Below are 22,265 nucleotides of genomic sequence, written 5' to 3' on the forward strand. Positions count from 1 at the left end.
CTTATGGCACCCTGAAGACTAATGTGGTATAAACTTTCATGGATTACATACAGTCCACTACATCAGATGCACAAAATGTTGGCAAGTTTACATGTGGGGGGATGTTAGCACAATTAAGTCAAAAGGAAATTAAACGGACTGTTGAAAATTGTGTTAATGCTTAAAACTAAAAATAATGACCATTCATAAAACAGTGTTGATAATACAAAAAGCTTCACATTGATATTTGTGGAATAAAAACCCACTATCTGGATTTGAGGTCACAGGCAACAGAACTGAACTTCTTGATTATCCCACTTTTGGCTGGAAGATGACTAGGGATCTAGTTGCTTGCTCTTTCCTTCAGGCCTACAGCAACCTCACTATCCCTAATCCATGCACAACTTCTGGGATCAGTCATAATAGCCAGCAGAGAAGGGATTTCTTTTGCGAGGTGATGGAGCGGGGGGAAGAGAGCAACCATGCGCATACTCACAGCAGTATGCACGTCAGGGTCTCACTCACTTCACAGACAGACTTTACCAGTGTTCCCTAACCTGGTGCCCTCCAGGTGTCCCATGGTCAGGGATGCCAGCCTGCCAAATGGGCAGGGATGATGGGAGATGCAGTCCAAAACATTTAAAGGGGAAAAGCATTGGTCTTGGATAAGGCACCTCTCAAACTGAAAGCCACATCCTACCATTCAACGTAGTTTAAATTGCAGAAAAAAAACCAATGTCATTTTAGTATAGGAACAAACCACAAAACAAACCTCCTTTCTCAAGAGAATTTAGGAGGACAGAGGAGCCCAGACTATCCACAGACCAATGACATGGAGGACAACAATGAGGCTCCAACACAAAGGTGAAAAACCATTTTCAGCCCAATGCTATGGAAGGTAAAACCCAAGCCTCAGAAAAATTCCCACCAAACTCTTCTTAATGCAGTTTATAGCATACTTTATTGGTGGCCAGTTATGAGCCCGTCAAGGTGCTCACATGCTTAAAGCCCTAAATGACCCCAAGTACCTGAAAGACTGCCTCCTCTGTGGCAGCCCCTAAGTTGTAAAACTCCCTCTCCACAGAGGTGGGTGTGGCCTTTATAAAAGGAGTTTCCGGCAAATGCTGGACACCCCTCTTTACTTTGGTTTTTTATACTTGAGGGGTATCTTTTAGGACCCACTTGATTGCCTGCTGTTTCAAACTGTTAATAATATTGTGCTTTAATGTTGTAACCTTACGAGTGAACAACACATTAATAAGAGTAAGGATAAATCAAATATACTGTGAATAAATGTTGGAGAAGAGATGGGAAATGAAGTCCTTCCCAGTTCTGTGCTAATGTGACCCATCTTTGTAGCCTTTACTGGGCGTTGTCAGGGGAAAAGCAAAGGGTTGGATTAAATATTGCCAGTCGTACTACAAAACATGATTTGAGACTTTAACTCCCACCTTCCCTCATCATGGACATTGACACTGGCTGGAGCAAATAAGAATATTGGTGCGAAACATCTGTATGGCACCTGGTTGTGGACAGCTGCTATAAAGTCATGATATTGCTGCATGACAATTGATGCTTGAGTGTGCTGGAGTTAGTGAAGCATTCCAGGAATGTGACATGACTGAGTTCTTTACCTTGTCATTAACAGATTAACTGTTGTTTTGGAGTAAAGTCACAGTATTCTGATGACACCTAATACTACTTTTTATTTATGGAAAGATTTAGGTGAGCAAGTGCCTGGGCACCATTACAAGTTAGAAGGGGGCTAACGAACATACTGAAGGACAAACTGATGATGGTTACCCAAGAAGGAGAGTTTCAAGATATTGCCTGTTGCTAACTGGGTAACAGTCCCTTTGAGGAGATCATACACCTTCCTGCTTCATTGGTCAAATTCACAGCACCCACTGCCAAACTCACTGAAACCTCTTCTCTTTGATCAGGATCTAGTTTTCACTGGCATACAGTCCAATTAAGTTTTCGCATGAGGTTTTTTGGGGGGAGTGGGGGTTGGGAGTAGAATTTGTTCCACTTGCATAATGGCTTTGTTGCATACAACCCTGTGTTTGCAATACAGCAACAGTCTATGCTGGGCAGTGCTTGGAAATGGTTTGGAAACTTCATCTGGGACTGACCATATGACTTCTGATGCAGCACAGCAGCACTGCTTGCCTATTAATTTGGGGCTCTGTTCAAGATGATGACCCTAACCTTTAAAGCCCTTAATGGCTTTGGTCCTAATTACCTTAATGAGGAAATAAGACAAAGGAGAAAACCCACTCCAAGGTCAGCCACCAGGGGCTTCTTTCATATGCAAACAGACTTTTTAGAAGTGGTGGAACTTGTGGTTCTAGTTAAAAAAAAAAACAAGACAGATCCTGAAAGTCTGAAGTCTAAACCACCCTGTTCTTCAAACTGTTTTTCATATGCAACCGACTGGTCTCCTCTTTGTGTAGTTTCCGCTGTCAGGTAAGCTTCTCCTTTTGCCAAAGGTATTTGTTGAAGTTCAGAGTTTGCTGATCTTTCGTTAAACACTGCCGTTTACCATTTTTTTGGATGGTTTTTTTGGGAGGGAGGGGGGAGGTTTTAATTACTAAAGTAAAGGATCCCTGGACAGTTAAGTCCAGCCAAAGGCGACTACAGGGTTGCGGCGCTCATCTCGCTTTCAGGCCAAGGGAGCCGGTGTTTGTCCGTAGACAGGTTTCCGGGTCATGTGGCCAGCATGACTAAACTGCTTCTGGCGCAACGGAACACTGTGACAGAAACCAGAGCGCATGGAAACACCATTTACCTTCCTGCCACAGCAGTACCTATTTATCTACTTGCACTGGCGTGCTTTTGAACTGCTAGGTTGACAGGAGCTGGGACAGAGCAACAGGAGCTCACCCCGTCGCGGGGATTCGAAACGCCGACCTTCCGATCAGCAAGCCCAAGAGGCTTAGTGGTTTAGACCACAGTGCCACCCGTGTCCTAGAAAACAACAGAACTTTATACAGTGGTGCCTCGCAAGACGAAATTAATTCGTTCCGCGAGTTTTTTCGTCTTGCGATTTTTTTCGTCTTGCGAAGCACGGTGTCGGTAGTCAAAACTCCTACCGGCCTAAAAGTTGTCTGCCCGCCGCGGGCAGGAGGGAGGGAGGGAGCGTGAGCGACGGTGGATGCCTATTGCCCCTGTTGCTGCTGCAGCCGGCCAGCCAGCCAGAAGCGCGCAAGCGGAGAGGGCCGCATCCAGCCCGTTGGAGAGGAGTGCGGGGGCGCGTCCCCGGTGGCTCCCAAGCTGACCTTGCCTGGTCCGGCGCCTTCCGCGCTGCCAAAGGGAGACTCACCTGCTGCCTGCGCTGTGCCGGGACTAACTCGAGCGGGGCGAGGAGAACACACACTCGCGCGCGCACACACCAAGAGGCAGACTTGCCGCAGCCGTCGACTGCAGGTAGGGGGCGCCCCTCGCAGGGCGAGTGCCGGAGGGTCCGGGCAGGTGCTCTTGTCACCGCCGGGGCGCTGGGGGGGGGGAGAAGGAAGGAGCCCCGTCCGAAGAGCCCTGGAGCCTGGCCTCCCTAACTGGGAGTTGTGGGGAGGGAAGTGTGCGCGCCTTGCTATTTTTCGCCGAAACAAAGCTCCCTCTTCCTCAGAACCCGCCTTCACGCGTTCTTGCCCCTACGGAGACGCACACCGCGTGCTATGAGTTGCTCCTCGAAGTCAAGTCGCAACTGTATTAAAGGTTTTAAGAAAAAGGAAACAAACTTGCAAGACGTTTCCTTCTTGCGAAGCAAGCCCATAGGGGAAATCGTCTTGCGAAGCAACTCAAAAACGGAAAACCCTTTCGTCTTGCGAGTTTTCCGTCTTGCGAGGCATTCGTCTTGCGGGGCATCACTGTAAATACAGAACTTACCTAGAAAACAACAGAACTTTATAAATGCAAGTTATAATTACGGGAACAGCTGGTGTTGCACTTATTTTAAATACAACATCCCTTATTTGATTTTTACTATATATAAAACAACTTTTATTTTAAATGCAGGGACTTACTTGTGAAAATAAGGAGGGGGGAAATTAGATTCAGAGGAAGTGCTCCCTCTCACAGTTCAAGACCGCAATACCTCATATAAACCAACCCAAACCCTGCAATCATTGTCTCAGGTCCTTGTGTGCCTCCTCTATGAGGGTGGCAACACAAGAAAAGCCCTTTTCTGCAATGGCTCCCCATTTGTGGACTCGCCAGTCGCTTTCATTATATATCTTTAGGTGCCAGGCAAAAACATTTCTCTTCAACCTGGCATCCAGCTGATTAACATTCTATTGCTTTTAAAATGTTTTCTAAATGTGGGTTACTGGTTTGTTTTTATGGTGTGTGTGTGTGTGTGTGTGTGTGTGTGTGTGTGTGGATATATAGTTTTTGTGTTGGTTTTTTTTTTTATATTTTGTATTTTTCAGGTGTGAACCGCCCTGTGCTCTTGGATGAAGGGTGGTATACAAATTTAATAAATAATAATAATGGCTTAAATGATCGGGTGTTAGTTGTGGTTGGTAAAGACTTGTATATGTTCTCCTAAGGAAAATTACTCATCCATCACCCACCCTACAAATCTTCACAAATATAGCAATATGAAACTACCAGCTGGCAGTCTGACCCATATTTGGAGTTCAGGAGAGGTTTGGGAGCAATCATTCCACCCTCCCCACACCTCAGTATTTTTCTGTAAGAGTATGAGTCTCCACCCTCTCCCTTCCCCATTTGTGGCTGCACATGTATACCTGCTTAACAGTTTTGTTAATACAGGGAGTGTTCTTTATGGTGGCTGAACTACTGTGTACTAATGTTCTTTCCCTCTATACTATCCCATCTGAAAATATGCAAACCCTTCTACCGACTAGCCCTTATTATCAGAGGTCATTAACTAGAAGTGAATTGTATGCATATACAGTGGTACCTCGGGTTAAGTACTTAATTTGTTCCAGAGGTCCGTTCTTAATCTGAAACTGTTCTTAACCTGAAGCACCACTTTAGCTAATGGGGCCTTCTGCTGCTGCCGCACTGCCGGAGCACGATTTCTGTTCTCATCCTGAAGCAACGTTATTAACCTGAGGTACTATTTCTGGGTTAGCGGAGTCTGTAACCTGAAGTGTATGTAACCTGAAGCATATGTAACCCGAGGTACCACTGTACCATAAACTGTAATTTTATTTCAAAACAACCATCAAGAAAACTGAGTAAGACCGTTTACTTGAAGGTAAGGGGCCAACAGGCCTGAATCAAGCACATTGGTAATGAATACAGCTCCTGCTGGAGTACAGGGTTGGACAGCATCATATCATCAACAATAATGAACCAATATGCCCCACAACCATACAAATCCTGTTTGGATACAAGCCCAGAGGTGGCCCTGGATGTTGTCAATGCAATTACACAGGGTGCTCTCTCAAGTGAACCCATGGTGCAGCCAAACATTCCAGGAATTAAGTAGTGGTAGTTGCTGAACAATCAGTGTTTCAAATCAGGTGGGATAAATATTATAGGTCTAAGCAAAATTACAGTGCTTAGGTATTTAGAGGACAAAGTGTGAAGTCATGTGGGTGGGCTCAGTGAATTATCCTGGTCAAAAACAGAATTGTGTTTCTTGAGACAAATAGATCTTAGTTCTGGTAGGCAGTTAACAGTTTCTAGGTCCTGAACTGTGTTTTTGGTGGGTGATATGGTGGTCATGCAATAGAAGATCACTGATTCAGTTTAAGTGCAGGGTTTGCTTAATTCAGATAAAACCTAGCTATTTTTTAATGAGAGCTTACGTCTGAGGTTTATTAAATATAACTCCAAATTAGAATATTCAGAGATGACTTTAAAACAATGTAATTCTTATCCATGCTATATTTTACACATCACTCTTCCTCTCACCTTCACTGTTTTTGGTTTCTCTCTCTCTCTACATAGTTAAAATACATTGATTTAGTTTATTCATTTGAAGCAATTGCAATTGCAATTGTGGTTCTTCCAATTCAGTGGTTATACAAGATTAAGAAATCGCCACTCTTGGGAATCCAAGATCAGAACTGGGTATCCTCTAGCAATTTTCTGATTAAAAACCAGCCTGTCCTGCTTACAGAAGCTAGGCTCAAAGCAGAACAAGAAAGAAATGGCAGCACTGTTTAAAGCGCACGCGCCTGTTGTCTAAATCTGCTCCTTTCCAAGTCGCAGCTGGCTTCATATTTCAGTTAATTTTCTAACCGAAATTGTTCCTTAAAAAACAAAAAGCTTCCACCAGGGGAATCTGTAACGTATACAGGCAGGAAGCCGTGCTGAGCCACCAATGACTAGAATAGAAACAGGAAACGGGCCCTGGATCGAGCATAGAGCGATCTGCTGCAAACACAGCCTCCTGCACGAAGCACAGGGACAGCAAACTGCATCAGTGGCTCAGAGCAACATGATTTATAAGGCAGGCGCTGATTGGCTGCCTCTTCGAAGAGAATCAAGCACACAGCATTCCGTGCTGCACGGCCATGACTGACACAGCAGTGGGGGGTGGGGAATTTCCTTGCCAGCACCAGGTTAGACTGGCTTAGTTCAGAGGTGGGAGCGCCACATGGACAAATAGCAGATCAGTTCCAAGAAGCGAGTCATACTTATGTCACTGGAATGACACAAAAAATTCCCAGCAAGAGACTTGGTAATGGTGTTAGAACACATTGTTCAAATGTTTATAAAAGGCTCAAAGGGCTTGGGCTCTTTGAGTGGGGGGAAGATGTGGGTAATCACGTGCAGAGTTTGTTTTGCTATTAGTCTTTCCATGCAAATGAGCAGAGTCATTTAACAGCCAGGCTTTATAGGAACCTTTCTGCCAGAACAAATTTGGGAGGCACTGATCCTTCAAATGCCATATGGATCTCTGGCACTGTTGTACTCTGGGACCATTTACAGCAATGCCTAGACAAGTTATAATTAGCAAGCAAATATTATTTTCCCATGAATTTACAAATTGCTGGGCCCAGTTCCACACCACAAAAAGAGGGGAAGGAGTCACAAACGCCAAGACCAAGGGAACAAATTTCAGGCAGAAACTTCAAAACAGGTGATAGCATCTAGCTCAGCAAAATTTAAGCAAGTGCAGCCCCCCAAATCATCATCTTGCCCCACCACTACATGAAACCTGGTCAATAGAGCCCATTTTATGGGCTACAATTGTAGTGAAAGGAATGCTTGCTCTTTTTGCTTTACTTTCAGCTTCTGAGGATCGTTATACATTTGGGGCACTGTGGGGTGGGGGTAGAGAGAAGCTGGCAGAACTACAAATGAAGAAATGTCTTCTGCACATCAGATAACCTGAGCAATCGATGCAATTCATAGCTCAATAACACACAAATACAGATGTATTCAACCACAACCTAATGTATTAGTACTCGTTACACTCAGCAGAATGCCTGGGTATCAACATACCTACATAAACACAACTTATGCTAATACCTCTGTGTTGCAGAATTGGCTGTCCCTCTTAGGAGCACTGGGTCTGAAGTAGTATGGGACCCATAAATTTTATTCAATAAATCTTCACACATAAAATACAATTTGTTTGTTACAGAACCATTAGTGTCAGTGCTTCTGTGGTAATTCTCTTCTATATAACAATAAGTTGTAATTGGTATTGTTGGCATTATGCTTGGTACCCAAAGGCCAATCTGGATAGATTTCTAATCTTTGGACTTGAAGTTGAGGCACATAAATTCCTGCTCATTATGCACTAGAATAACTGGTGATAAAAAATTGGAGCTATTTATGACTAGAAGTGGATATGTACTTTCAGAAGTAGGTTTATGTCCATGATAATGTTCAAGGTATGGCAATTGTAGATTATGGTGCTAGATGAAGAACAAACTTCTTGTTACATTCTCTTTTTTAAAAAGTTCAAGTATTGAGTCCTTATGACAGCAAAGACCAGATGGGAAGTGCTTGAGCAATGCTTGGTGAAATCTCAGAAGCTAAGAGGATGGGTGAAATGGTTTGTCAGCTTCCAGGAAGAAGCTGTCTTGACTTGCTCCCATCAGCCAGGACAATCCCTTCAGCTGTTTTGTTTCACTTTCCGTGTAACATGGATTGTTGTTATGTATAAACCGCAGATCATGATTCAAAACACTGGCCATTATGGATTACAGTTTGGTTTATTTAGAAATGGACCAGAGTTCATTTTAAACCACAATCTCTGATTTGCATAGAACAGCAAGCAAGTTGACATGGAAAGTGAAACTAAATTCTGTTGATGTCATCCTCATAGCCATGGGCAATGGATCCTTCCTGCTCATGCTTATAGTGCTTAAGTCATGGTTTAGTCAAATGCAAAACAGGTCTATGTGTAACATGCTCTGAGGATTCCTTTTTTAACTCAGAGTAACACACATGGCAGCTAAAGTCACAATGAAAAGCCCATGTTCGTTAAGAAGGTAACTAACAGGGTATTACTATTATTATTAGGCATATTTATTGCACCGTAATCCTTTCTCTGAAGGAATTTCCATAAAAGAGAAAATATAGTTTGATTAGGGTTGGAATGGGATAAACAGACCTACTGACCTCTATCTGTAGTCATATCTTCCATCAAGCCAAGACTGCCTTTTGTAGGTAGCAGCCTACCTTATTTCTTCATGATGTCATCCAAATGCAAAGGCTGGAGTGAAGCTTTACACAAGAAATTGCCTTACACAAAGTCAAACCATTGATCCATCTAGTATTTTCCACGCTGATTGGAAGTGGCTTTCCAGAGTCTGAGGCAAATGTCTTCCACAACACTTTTGAAGTGGAGATTCTAGAGCAGGGGTGAGGAAACTACGATTGTCCAGAAACTTTTGGGAGGCAACTCAATGACCACTGCCCATGTTGGCTGTGACAGGTGTGACTTGGGAGTCCAATAACATCTGGAAGAGCACTGGTTCCTCATCTCTGTACTAGAAATTTAATCTGGAACTTTCCACATGTACAACAAGTGCTCTGGTATTGACATATAGCCCTGCCTTGCTCCTAGTCCTGTAGGAGTCAGGATCATCACCACCCTAATTTTAGGAACCTGCTCTACTATTGTTAACTGCATTTGTAAACTGGCTTCTTCTTCTTCTTTCTTCACAGATGCTGCAAAATTCCATGATATAATATTTGAAACACTTCAGGCAGGGGTAGCCAACATAGTGTCCTCTAGGTATTAATGGATTTAAACTCCTATCAGCTCCAGCCAGCAGAGCCACAGGCCAAAGGTAGTAGGAGTTGTAGTCCAACAACATCTGGAGGGTACCACATTGGCTTTTATCTTTGAAAACAAGGGCTAACCAAAGTTAAGTTTTCACATCCTAAATGTTACTCATATAGATTTATATTTCTATACTATTCAGTGATTCAGAATTTGATTTCAGTATTATTGATTAAAGTTCTCAATAAATGCTTTAAATATGCAAAATGCACACCAAAGGAAGGGCACATATTTACTTTCATTCTCATCTAGCTTTGTCCCCTCTTTCTTCCCCACGGTCTCTCTCTCTTCCTCCTCCTCCAATCCTTTAGGCCCCTTATTTCTGTCCTTGCTTCAAGATATGCACTGTTCTGCTTCCAGATAAGAACTGTGTTGGTCTTTGGATGACGCATTTGACACCCTCTCAGCTTCCCAGTGGTACCTTTTCCAGCAGCATGGACAAAATGATTCCTGAGCAGACCACAGCTATATGAATTCAGAGTTTATATAGGATTTGATTTATCAACTGACTGACCATTTTTGATCAAGCAAGACTTGCTTGGACTGTTATTCATTTTGAATCCTTTTTAAAATTGTCTATGCAACCAAGGGTGGTTATGTGCATATGCACAGTCACAATTTGCTTAACATGGTTAAGCAATTGGAAGAAGGCCACAGATCACTTAGCCACTCCCCACACTACCCACTCCTTTCTGGAATACAAATTCCTCCTGCCTTGTACTGCTGTTCAATGTTGTATCAGCACAAATGATCATCATGGCTTGTATAGCACAGCGGCTAAGAGTCTGAGGGATGAATTCCAAAGCCTGTGGTTCAGATCTTGCCTCTGCTAGATGGCCTTAAGCAACTCACTTTCAGCCTAAGGTTCCCACCCAAATATGATGATAATACAGTTTTCAGAGGGTTGTTGCAAGGGATTACAACAAGATAACATGAAACACTTTAAACACCCTGAAGCACAGTAAGTGCTGTTATTATTTATTATTGTGAAGCTGCCTAAAATACACTAAAAACAGTGGATTAAAAAGGAGCACACACCTGATCTTTGAAGCTATAATCATGTTTACCGTTAGTTTCAAGTTCTGATTAAGTGGAAGGCTGATTAAGTGGTTAGCACACAGTCAGAAGCATCCCATCATACAGTCTAAGCAACCCACAGTTCATTTGGCATAGCCAAACAGTATATATCAGGCTGTCAAAATGCCATGCTGCTCAGTATCACGGAAGTGGAGTGAGTTTAGCCAGCTAAAGAAACGTGAAAACAAGGTCAACTTATTGCTGTAATGAACACCTCGAGGAGTAGTCCTCTGCAAAAGTTAGATTGTGGCAATAAAATAACACTACCAACTTAGTGTCTGATTATTTGTGTTAGAGGTGAGGGGAGTGTTAACCTGCCAATTAAAAGAGTATTTTTTGGAAGCAAAGTGAAACATTTTTATCAAATTCTGAGCTGTGGCAAAGTTAATCGAGCCTAAGTAACACTGTAACCCTATGAATTTAGGGAGTTGCTAATACTGAATCAGACCATTGGCCCATCTTGCTCTATACTGTCTACACTGACTGGCAGCAGCTCACCACGGTTTCAGCCAATCAGCCTCTCCCAACCCGACCTGAACATGCTATGGCTTGAACCAGGAACAGTCAAGATGCAAAGCATGTGTTCTACCTGAGCTACAGCCCTGTTTCCATTCCTCCCACTATTTTACTGTGCACATACTGCTAACAAATGATATAGTCACTTAAGAGTGAACACTGCTTAGTAAAGAAAAATAATGGTTATATTCTACAAACCTTTACTCAGAGTAGACCTATTGAAATTATTGGCCCTAAGTTGGTCAAGTCCATTAATTTCAATGGGTCTACCTTGAGTAAGAGTTAGCTGGATATACCCTTAAGCTATTCCTTTTAAGTTAGGGCACCTAGGCAGCCTTCTATTAAATGCAGTCCTGTGTGCCAAGTTGCAGGGGAAGAAGTGTTGTAAAAGTACCATTCATGGCAACAAAACTTGCTGGCAGGTCACTTTATATAGGTTGGATTGCTGACCCACTCCTTCAAAAGTCACTCTTTGAAAAACCAGTGATTTAAACACAAGTAACTTAATACAGAATTCCTTAGAGATATAAAAAGAGAAATTCCAAAGTTGTCAAGATGAAGTAAATGGTGTATAAAGCAAAAGAAAAAAAAAAGGGGGGGGGGAGTTCCAGTCACAACTATGAAACTGCATCCCAATCCTCACCTATAGTTTCTTGAATTGCTGGGATACAGCCTCCCGCAAGTATACACCAACAACAGCTCTGCCTACATTTTTTAAGCCAGGGATGAGGAACCTGTGCTCCTCCAGATATTGTGGGACTCAAAACTCCCACTGTCCCTCACCACTGACCATGCTGGCTGGGAAAGATGGTAGTTTAGCTCTTTAAATGCATACAGTCTTCCCATTCCAAATAAAGAAAAGGGTGAGGGGTGGGGAAGAGTCAAAAGTGAACATTTCTTTCAACCAGGATTCACTGAAATCCCCCAACTTCATCCAGCCCTGTTCTCTACTGAACTATTCGCCATCACTACTGCCATTTTAAGGAGGAGGCCATCTTAACTATGTGCATTTTATTACTAGCATTCAGAGCTGTACATACAGCTGCTTCTGAATCCAAAATGTTGTAGAAGCAATACTAAAGTGATCTATTTCCCATTTTAGACTGTGTACAATACGTTAGACAAATTCAATGGATGGGAGTTCAATGTAGCACTTAGTGGGATATGTGGACAGGAAACCAGGTCCTCTCAACCCAACACGTCTCTCCCCCACTATCTCTGCACCCACCCTCGCCCTCTGGTGTTCCCCGAACCCTTCAGAGCAGACTCAGGTGGCACAGGGGAGTGCACAGGAAAAGGAGAGGGGGAAAGTCTCAATGCACATGTGGAACTTGTTCCATGCACACAACAACTTTGGGTTTTATATATATATATATATATATAGAGAGAGAGAGAGAGAGAGAGAGAGAGACATCTGTCTAGATTGGAGAAGGGATGTGGTGCATTCATGCTCCTGAACAGCGAATTCCCAAGATTCCCCCTGGTACTGCTAAAAGTACAAACAACATTTCTATCTGCACACTGAGGGCTCAGAAAACCAATCTATTTATATAAAAATGTGGTGGTGTGGGAGAAATAATGTGCATAATGTATATGAAACAGGCAGATGCGAACTTGGCCATGACAAAGGATTTCTGGATTGTGTGGTGGCCTTCAGGTACTCAATTTAGAAAAGTAGCCTTAAGTTAGAGGGCCATGCCCCAACCTCAGGTATGTCACAACAGCAGCAGCATTTTTTGTTGTTGTTGTTGTTCCTTTCTAGGTTAAAATGTTAAGAAAATGGTGGAAAGAGAAAGAGGCAGACAGAAAGCCCAGTTTTCCAGCTGCAATCTGGAAAGGAAGCTGGCCACTTCAGCAGTAGTCTGCAGAGGCACCCAAAGGTAGAACTCTGCTACCTACATGAATCCCAACCTTTTCCTAGACAGCAAGAGGTAAAGGCTGGAACTCTTTTGGAAGGCAAGCAGAAGAAGTTCAAGGGCCTTGGCTTCCCAGAATCAAAACAAGCACTTGTGCTCCTTTGTCCAGCAGCAAATTTGGAAGGCTAGGGCTGGCAGGGTTCTCACAGTTGTACTAGACTTTCAAGAGCCTCCAATGCCCAACACAATTATGGGATCCTGCCAATCCCCTTTCCAGCACCAAAATTAGAGGAGTGGGGGACACGGGCAGGGGGCTGTCCCAGACCTCTCAGAGGTGCAGTATTAGGACAGACACCAACAGCCCAATATTATGCATTTCTACACAGAGCTGAGTCCCACTGAATTCAGTGTCATTTACATCAGGCAAGCATGCACAGAACTGCAGTGATCTGAAAGTATGTCCCACTCAACACAATGAGACTGAGTGGACATGCATATGACTGCTCTGGAGGAACAGAGACCTGGTACCCAGATGTTTTGGTTTGTTTTTTTTTTTATAAATTTTTTTATTGCTTTTTTCCAGAATCTAAATCCATCATCAATAACACAACAAAAGCGGTTTTACAGAAAGAAAAAGAAATTAAACAAGAAAAAATTCATTTTTCGAAGTCTTTTTTTTTTTTTTTCATCATCCACTGGACTTCCCCATCTCCTCCATCCCTGCATTCTTTATAATAAATATAAACAGCAAATTAATACCTTGTTTCCTGTGTTTTTGTATTTTCATCTAATTATTCACTCTGAAATTAAAACTTTTCTCAATCATTAACTTTGTTTCTATCAACTCCGAATTTCAATACTGAAGCATATTTACCTCAAACCTTAGCAAATTTTTAACATTCATATATCTTATAATGTTTTTGTAAATAGTCCTTAAATTTTTTCCAATCCTCTTCCGCAGCCTCTTCTCCCAGGTCTCGGATTCTGCCAGTCATTTCGGCTAGTTGCATATAGTCCATCAGTTGTGTGTGCCATTCTTCCAGTGTGGGTAGCTCCTGTGCCTTCCAGTATTTAGCTATGAGAATTCTTGCTGCAGTCGTTGCATATAGAAAGAAGGTTCTGTCTTTCTTAGGTATCCTCTGGCCCACAATGCCCAAGAGGAAGGCCTCTGGTTTCTTCTGAAAGGTATACTTAAATACCTTTTTCAACTCGTTATAAATCATTTCCCAGAAGGCCTTCACCCTCGGGCATGTCCACCAGAGGTGGTAAAAAGTTCCTTCAGCCTCCTTACATTTCCAACATTTATTATCAGACAAATGGTATATCTTTGCAAGTTTGACTGGGGTCATGTACCACCTGTACATCATTTTCATAATATTTTCCTTTAAGGCACTACATGCCGTAAATTTTATACCGGTGGTCCATAACCTTTCCCAGTCCTCAAACATAATGTTGTATCCAATATCTTGTGCCCATTTTATCATGGCTGATTTGACTGTCTCATCTTGAGTATTCCATTTAAGCAGCAAGTTGTACATTCTTGAAAGCACTTTCGTCTTAGGTTCAAGTAATTCTAGTTCTAATTTTGATTTTTCCACCTGGAAACCAATTTTTTTATCTTTTTTAAAGATCTCTAAAATTTGGGCATAGTGAAACCAGTCTCGCACCTTCCCTTTCAATTTTTCAAAGCTCTGCAACCTCCAAGTGTCACCCACTCTTTCTATTATTTCACAGTATTTTGCCCAGCCACCCCCCATATTAAGTATTTTTGTGGCTTTAGCCTCCATCGGTGATAACCACCTCGGAGTCTTGTTTTCAAATAAGTCCTTGTATTTAGTCCAGACAGAAAACAGAGATTTCCTTACAATATGGTTTTTAAACAACTTATGAGACTTTACCTTGTCGTACCACAAATATGCATGCCACCCAAAAGCATTGTTGAACCCTTCCAGATCTAGGACATCAGTGTTTTCTAGCAAAAACCAATCTTTCAGCCAGCAGAGGGATGCAGCTTCATAATACAACCTTAAGTCCGGCAGGGCAAAACCCCCTCTTTCCTTTGCATCTGTTAATATTTTAAATTTTATTCGGGGCTTTTTGCCCTGCCAGACAAACTTCATAATGTCCCTCTGCCACTTTCCAAAACATTCCACTCTGTCCACGATCTGTAGGGTCTGGAACAGAAACAGCATTTTTGGCAATACATTCATCTTTACTGCTACAATTCTTCCCAACAAGGAAAGTTTCAATCTTGACCAGATTTCTAGATCCTTTTTAATTTCAGACCAACATTTTTCATAATTATCTTTAAACAGATTCAAATTTTTCCCAGTCAAGTTGACCCCCAGGTATTTCACTTTATTAACAACGTTTAGTTCTGTTTCCTTCTGAAACCCATCTATTTCTAAAGGTGTCAAGTTTTTTGCCAAAACCTTAGTTTTTTGTTTGTTTAACTTGAATCCCGCCACCCGACCAAACTCAGAAATTAATTCCAATACTCTTTTTGTGCTGGACACCGGCTCCTGTAATGTCAAAACCAAGTCATCTGCAAAGGCCTTCAGTTTATATTGTTTTCCTCCGACCTGTATTCCTTCCACCTGCTGATCCTTCCTGATCAAATTTAGCAAAACCTCAAGGACAGAAATAAATAGCAAGGGTGATAGGGGGCACCCCTGTCGTGTTCCTTTTTCAATTTTAAACTCTTCTGTCACCACATTGTTTACTATCAATTTAGCCTTTTGTTCTGAATATATTGCATCTATGCCATTTTGGAACGCCCTTCCCACTCCCATCCCTTCCAAATTCTTCTTCATAAATTTCCAAGATATATTGTCAAAGGCCTTCTCCGCGTCTATAAATATCAAAACTGCTTTTGTATTCAAATTTGTCTGTAGAAGTTCCAGAACGTCAACAATGTTCCTAGTATTATCTGACAAATGCCTGCCAGGGAGAAAGCCTGCTTGGTCTTTATGAATAACTCCATTTAAGACTTTTTTCAATCTATTTGCCAAAATGTCAGCAAAAATCTTGTAATCCACGTTTAGGAGTGAGATGGGACGGTAGTTCTTAAGTTGAGTCTTTTCAGATTCCAATTTTGGTATCAAAGTGATGAATGCCTCTTTCCACGATTCTGGTGCCCCCTTCCCTTCCATAATTTGATTACATACCTCCATCAATGGCTGAGTCAGGTATTCCTTCAATATCTTATAGTATTTGGAGGTAAGTCCATCTGGGCCCGGGGATTTGCCTAGTTGCATGTTCTGAATGGCATTTTCGATTTCCTGTTGGGTTATTTTATAATTCAGGTCAGTTTGTTTGTCTTGTGTTAGTTTTTGTAGGCCATAGCTTTTTAAAAATTTATTTATTTCAGTCTCCACTTGGGGTCCTTGGGAAAACAATTTTTTAAAATATCTCTGGAAACACTTTCTAATTTCCTCTGGTTTCTGAATACATTCTCCTTCAACCTCTAGATTGGTAACAAAGTTCAGTTTTTGTCTCTTTTTCAGCTGCCATGATAGCAGCTTCCCACATTTATTTGCCGATTCAAATGATCTTTGTTTCATCTGTTTGATTTTCCATTCAACTTCTTGATTTATCAGTTTTGCATATTGTGCTTGATGGAATTTTATTTCTCTCAAAACTTCTTTTGATTTTGGATTTAGTCTCAACTTTTTCTCTCCGTCTTTTATCCTTTCCAAGATCTTGTCCTTTTTACCGTTCCAGAGTTTTTTCTTAATAGAATTCTGCTGTATCAGAAACCCTCTCATAACAGCTTTGCTTGCGTCCCAGATTGTTTTTTTTTCCACCGAAGTGTTCAAATTTAGTTCAAAGTAGTCTTTCATCGTCTTTTGGGCCTTCTTCACTATCTCCTGGTCTCTAAACAATGCATCATTCATTCTCCATCTGAAGGATCCAGCTGGTGTAAGTCTCAAGTCCATTTTCAAGGGGTTATGGTCGGAGCAAGTTTTAGGGCAGATCTCTACTTTTTTGGTCTTGGGTGCCAGTCCTCTAGATATCCAGATTTGGTCGATTCTTGTCCAGGATAGGTGGGCCTCAGAAAAGAATGTTCCCTCTCTACCTAGGGGGTTCTTTGTCCTCCAGATATCAATCAAGTCCATATTGTCTGTGAGTTCAAAAAAAGTCTTTGGTAGTCTGCCATCTTTAGTCACATTTTGATTTTGTGACTTATCCATGTGTGTGGAGACAACCCCATTCATATCTCCCATCAGAATGATGTTATTATAGTCCATATGGTCCAGCATTGTCTCATGCAGCTTCCCATAAAATTCAGATTTCCCCTCATTTGGTGCATAAATTCCAATTATCAAAAATTTTTCTCCTTGTGATTGTATTTCGATCGCCAAAATTCTTCCTTGTTCATCTTTGAACACAAATTTTGGTGCTAGGCTCTCCTTTGCATATATCACGACTCCCCTTTTCTTTTCTTTAGCTGATGAAATAAATTCTTGGCCTAGTCGCTTGTTTATTAGCACTCTTCTGTGGAGCCTAGTCACATGGGTTTCCTGGAGACAAATGACGTCTAGTTGTTCTTTCCTCAAAATGTGAAAAATCCTTTTCCTTTTTTCAGGGGAATTTGCCCCATGGATATTCCAACTAAAAAGCTGCAGAGACATCCTGGATCAGCTTGTTAGCCGATGGGGTTGTCTCCCTTCTCGTCTATGTCTGGAGGTGGATCTTTTGTACCAGGCGTGGGGGGTGGCCAGGTACCTGCTGTCCCTTTTCGAAGGTCCTCCCCGTGATCGTTTAGGAATTTTTCTTGCTCTTCTGCTGTTCTGATTCTCACCTTCTTCCCTTTCAAATTAAAAGATAATCCTTGGGGGAATTCCCACCTGTAAGGGATTGTGTTGTTTCTTAATAATCTTGCCAGATCCTTGTATGTAGTTCTTAAGTCCAACAATTGTTTTGGTATGTCTCTGAAGATTTCTGCTGTCTTTCCCTGTATCACCAATGGGTTTTTAAAATGTAGGCCAAGTATGTTGTCTTTTTCTTGCTTGTATCTCAATATGATCAAGCAATCCCTTGGTTTATCTTTCTTGGCCACTCTTCCCAATCTAAAAGCGGTGACGATTTTGAAGTCTTTCTCTTCTGCCAAACCCCAGAACTTGGATATTTCTGCAGTCAAAAAGCCAGCCAAATCTTCCTTTTCTAGTTCTGGAATATTTCTAATCCTAAGATTACTTTCCCGGTTTTTCAGCTCCGCCATAGACAGATAGGCCTGTTGTTCAGTGACCTGTCTACTCAGTGGTCTTACTTCCCCTCTTAATTCCTCAATCCTTTTTTTGTTTTGGTCTGCTTTCGTGTTTGCGTCCTCAGCTAATTTTCGGTTCTCTGATATAGTCTTTTCAAAATTTCCTATCGCCTGTGTGTTTTGAGCAACTTGGTCTGTCAACTTATTAATCGTTGCTGTAACCTGGTCAAATTTAGCCGCTTGTTCATCAGCTTTCTTATTTAATGCTGCCAGTTGATCCAATATTTCTTTAGAAATAGGGTCTAATCCTCCTGCAGCCATATCCTCCAAAACTGGCTGTTTAAATTGTCCTTCTTGCAGACCTATCACAATTGGAACAGATGATCTACGTGGCTGCACAGGCAAAGTTGATTGCAATAGTTCAGTTTGTTTTGCTTTCTTGGCAGCCCTTGTTTTTCCTGCCACACTCATTCCACAACTGTCTAGGTTTCAAGGTCAAATTGTAAATCCCATGGGAAAAGCAATCATCCAGGCAAAAAGATTTCCAAAACAACCAGCAGTTCTCAGAGGTTTATATTTCCACAATCCAGCAGGGGGAGCTCCCCAAAAGTTTCCACCATTTAATTCCCAAATATGGTAAAATCCAAAATAAGGGGGGGAAACCCTCTAAATTCACTTTAAACTGCAGATGATAAAGGTTCTTTGCGAAGGTGTGAACAACAGTTCCTTTTTTGTAACTGCAAAGTAGCCCAATGTAACTTTATGTCTCTATACACAGTTGCCACAGTCTGATGTTACTTTGTATCCAGGCAGCCCGTGAGCTGGGGCTTATAACTTTATAATCCACAAAATATAGAGAGGTATAGCACAGTCTCACAATCAAATCCAAACTTGCAGGGTAAGTTCCAACTTCTTTTAAACTCCTTTCAACGCTTCCGCTTTAAAAAAACTTTGCTCAGTACTTTAAACAGGGACGGAAGACTGACTTCCTTTTTAGCGTCTCCCGCTTTCAGCCGAAATTCACCAATTTGATGTCCAAATAAAGCCTCAAATTTCTTACTCACGAGTTTGTTGTTTCCAATCAAATGTTCAAAGAAGAAAGGTCAGCGCTCATCAGCAGCAGCCGCGCGGCTTCGCTTCCGCGGAAAGAGCGATGGATTCACAGCACCGCTACCCCCTCCACGTTCCGGAGCCCCTTACGGGGTCCCTTCTGCGTATCCGAGGTCGCTCCTGGTGCCCGCCGAATCCCACGGCCACGGGCTCACTCTACCCGTGGTTTTCCTAAACGGGTCGTCGCTGTGCCGCAGCGCACGACCCTTTTCCGCGGAGCCCCTCTTCAACAACTGAAGAGGACCGCCATTGCTGTTTCGCGCCGCCTCCGGAAGTCCCAGATGTTTTGGTTTGGACACACTTTCTTGTGCCAATTAGTTGTCACAAATGTAAGGAGACTGCAGATTACCAAGCTAGAGAACGCAAGAGGCTGCTAAGCTTAGTCACAACAAGCAGCTGTCTATCAACCCAGAAACCACTAAGCCAGCAGAACTAACCTAAATTCCCAGAGAGATGGAGCTCATCTAGAAAGAAAAGCACACCCATCAATCCCTAGTGAATACTAATTCTTCAAGCATCTAGGGACTTTAGCTGGTCCTGATGTTGGTTAAAGAGATGGAGACTTTCTCATAAGCACATCCTAAAACATTAGCGGACTATATGCCTAGCCACCCTTTAAGTCACAAAAATGTGAAATACCCCTACTTTGTTCTGAAAAGAAATCACCCCAATAAAGATAGTAACTAATTTCAACAAGTGACAAACCATCAACTGGAAGAATTTGCGGAAACAGCACCACTACACTACTAAATGAAACTTCTATCTTGCATTCCAATTCAACATCAGCACTTATTCTGTCACTTAAGAATTAACAGCTAACATCAAAACCTAGAGGAAGTCCATATTGTCTAGTCCAGCCTTTCCCAACCCCATGCCCGCCACCAAACTTTTTGGACTACAACTCTTATTTGCCACAGCCATGACCAACATGGCTGGTGGTCAGAGCTGATGGATGCTGTAGCTGATCTAGAGTCAAATAAGATACAGTTTCGGAAGAACTATGGATGAGAAGGGAAACCACTCATTACAAGAAGCAATATTTCCTAAAAGAAGTGGTGGTAACACTGAACATGTTATCATATCAGAAAACATGAATCTACTCTGCAACTTTCATTAGTTCAGAAGGAGGGGAGAAACACACACTGCATTCTGTTACATATATTAAATATAACTTTTTATTGTACTGTTGTGCGTCAACTTCCCTCTTCAGAAAGTAATCTAATAAATCCTAGAAATATTTAAAACATGCAGTTTCTGCCATCCATTTAACCTCTTCTGCATTTTGCTCATGCAACTGCATATTTGAGAGCATTCAGAGCTCTGAAAGCCAAATAGCACTCCAGCACAAGCAGAAGTAACAAATTCTAGGTCAGCAGCTCAAACTCTCCTTTGAGCCTGCTGGGGGCAGTCTCTTGAGGAGAGACCTGGCAATCGGCCAATGCACTAAACAGCTTTCCCAAACACTATGAAAAGGCTGTCCTTTCAGGAACAGGGAAGAGCTATACATATGAAGTCATTAGCCTACTAATTATTCTCAATGAGACACAGAAGATACAGCAACAGCCATAAATAGTTAGCAGTATGTATGATCCTTTACATCTCCAGCTACAGCACTGCTTGGCACCAACAGTGAATTGGACCACCACTAAAACTTGAATCCCACAGCCTTATCACACTCAGACTAAAACTAAAAGAATATTGATGAATGACTGATAAATGACTAGAGGATACAGAGTATAGAAGCAATAGATGACCAAGATTTGATGGTAGAATATGGTTTCTCTCTTCTGCAGAGTATCAGGGCAGCTTTGTTGACTTCATCTTCTACTGGTTGGTTTCACAGCAGCAATAAATCTAAACTGACACCAAAATGTCCATACCTATAACATAGTAACTAACACAGTAACAAGTTCCACTAGAGTATAGCAGGTGTTGATGTGTAATGAAGTAAGAGATTTTACCACATATAATCTGTAAATTTCAGGCATGATTCTATAGCCCAAGTAGAAATTTGATTTATATGCTGGTATGGTAGAGGGTGTTATTTCAGAATTCCCCATTATTATTTTTAATCCATTTCCAACAAGTCCCCCCTGCTGCAACTGGGTGCCCAAATGTTGTTGGCTTTAATAAATACATGGTCCTATTTTTTATTTCCAACGAGAACATGTGCTATGCATATTAAGTACCTTGCAGTGCTTCCAATAAATTAAACTGAAGCCATTTATAAGATGGGACCTTTGACTCACCGGCAAGCTAGAGGGTCTGGACTGAAGATTCAAATTCACATCATCTTGCCCTTTACTGGAAGCCATTGAGGCAGCCGATGATGCCTGGGACCCAAACGAGTCTTGTGATAACTCCTGAAATGCAAGAGATCAATCCAATGAACAAAAGAGAAGAGATCTTGGAAATGGAAAAAGAATCCCTATTTTATCCTCACCCTGGCTCACAGCATTAGCCCTGTTCTATCAACACACACTGTTCCAATCAACTGCCCCATATGATGTCTCTAGTTTCAATGGTGTGGAGTCTGAATCATGAAAGGGCGGGGGTCGCAGAGCCAGGATCCCAGACCCCTTTGAATGTGGTGCAGCTGCTCCTTGTTTTCGTCAGGAGCAGGCTTCTCTCCCTCCTCTCTCTTCCTGTGAGACTAAAAAAAACCTACTCATAATGGGAGGGGGAGGCAGAATAGGGAAGAAGTCTAGGCCAGGATGATTGTGCCTGTCAGCTCCTGAAGGGCCCATTAACAGGCATGAGAAAGTCACATCCATTAATCTGCCACCTTTTGTCTCTAGCCCCACCCATCATTGGCATGCAGTTCCCTATGAGAGAATGTGGGCCTTGGGAGGGGGAAAAAGGTTACCCACCCTGATGTAGTCCCAAAGGATGGAGATGGAAATGAACACCCACCCACCCAAGCCCCTTGCTGGATATCCCAGATGTGTAGAGGCTCTTGGGTAACTGTTCCCCTCTCTGTGTCCCTGGCAAAGAGATGGGGGTAATGCATAGGCTGGCAGCCCCCACAAGCACTCTGCCATTTCTTGTGCTTAGAAACAAAATAGGTGCTCAGACAGTTAGCTCCCCATTAGCCCTTCTCCCTCTCCCTGCTAATGAGGCAAATTTCAGGCAGCACTGCTGCCCACATCTTTCTAAGCCTATGGCCTTAAGCTGAAAACATAGAAAGCCTTAAAGAAGACCACTGCCTCAGTAATACATCACAGAGAAAAAATGCTATGCTGAGGCATTATCCATGCCCAGTTCTGTCTATGTCTTCCAAGGTCAGCAGGCATGG

General features: G+C 42.2%; 1 protein-coding gene across 3 annotated transcripts in view; it reads right to left on the reverse strand.

The window, feature by feature from the left end:
- The window catches only part of ARID1A (AT-rich interaction domain 1A), a 101,632-nt gene that overhangs the window by 38,728 nt on the left and 40,639 nt on the right, over positions 1-22,265 (reverse strand). For all 3 annotated transcript variants that reach the window (XM_053398676.1, XM_053398675.1, XM_053398677.1), the window contains exon 4: positions 21,220-21,333. In XM_053398676.1, coding sequence (XP_053254651.1) covers positions 21,220-21,333 — 114 coding nt within the window. The remainder of the gene's footprint in view (positions 1-21,219; positions 21,334-22,265) is intronic.

Source organism: Podarcis raffonei, chromosome 8 (genome assembly GCF_027172205.1).
Source record: "Podarcis raffonei isolate rPodRaf1 chromosome 8, rPodRaf1.pri, whole genome shotgun sequence".
Lineage (NCBI taxonomy): Eukaryota > Metazoa > Chordata > Lepidosauria > Squamata > Lacertidae > Podarcis > Podarcis raffonei.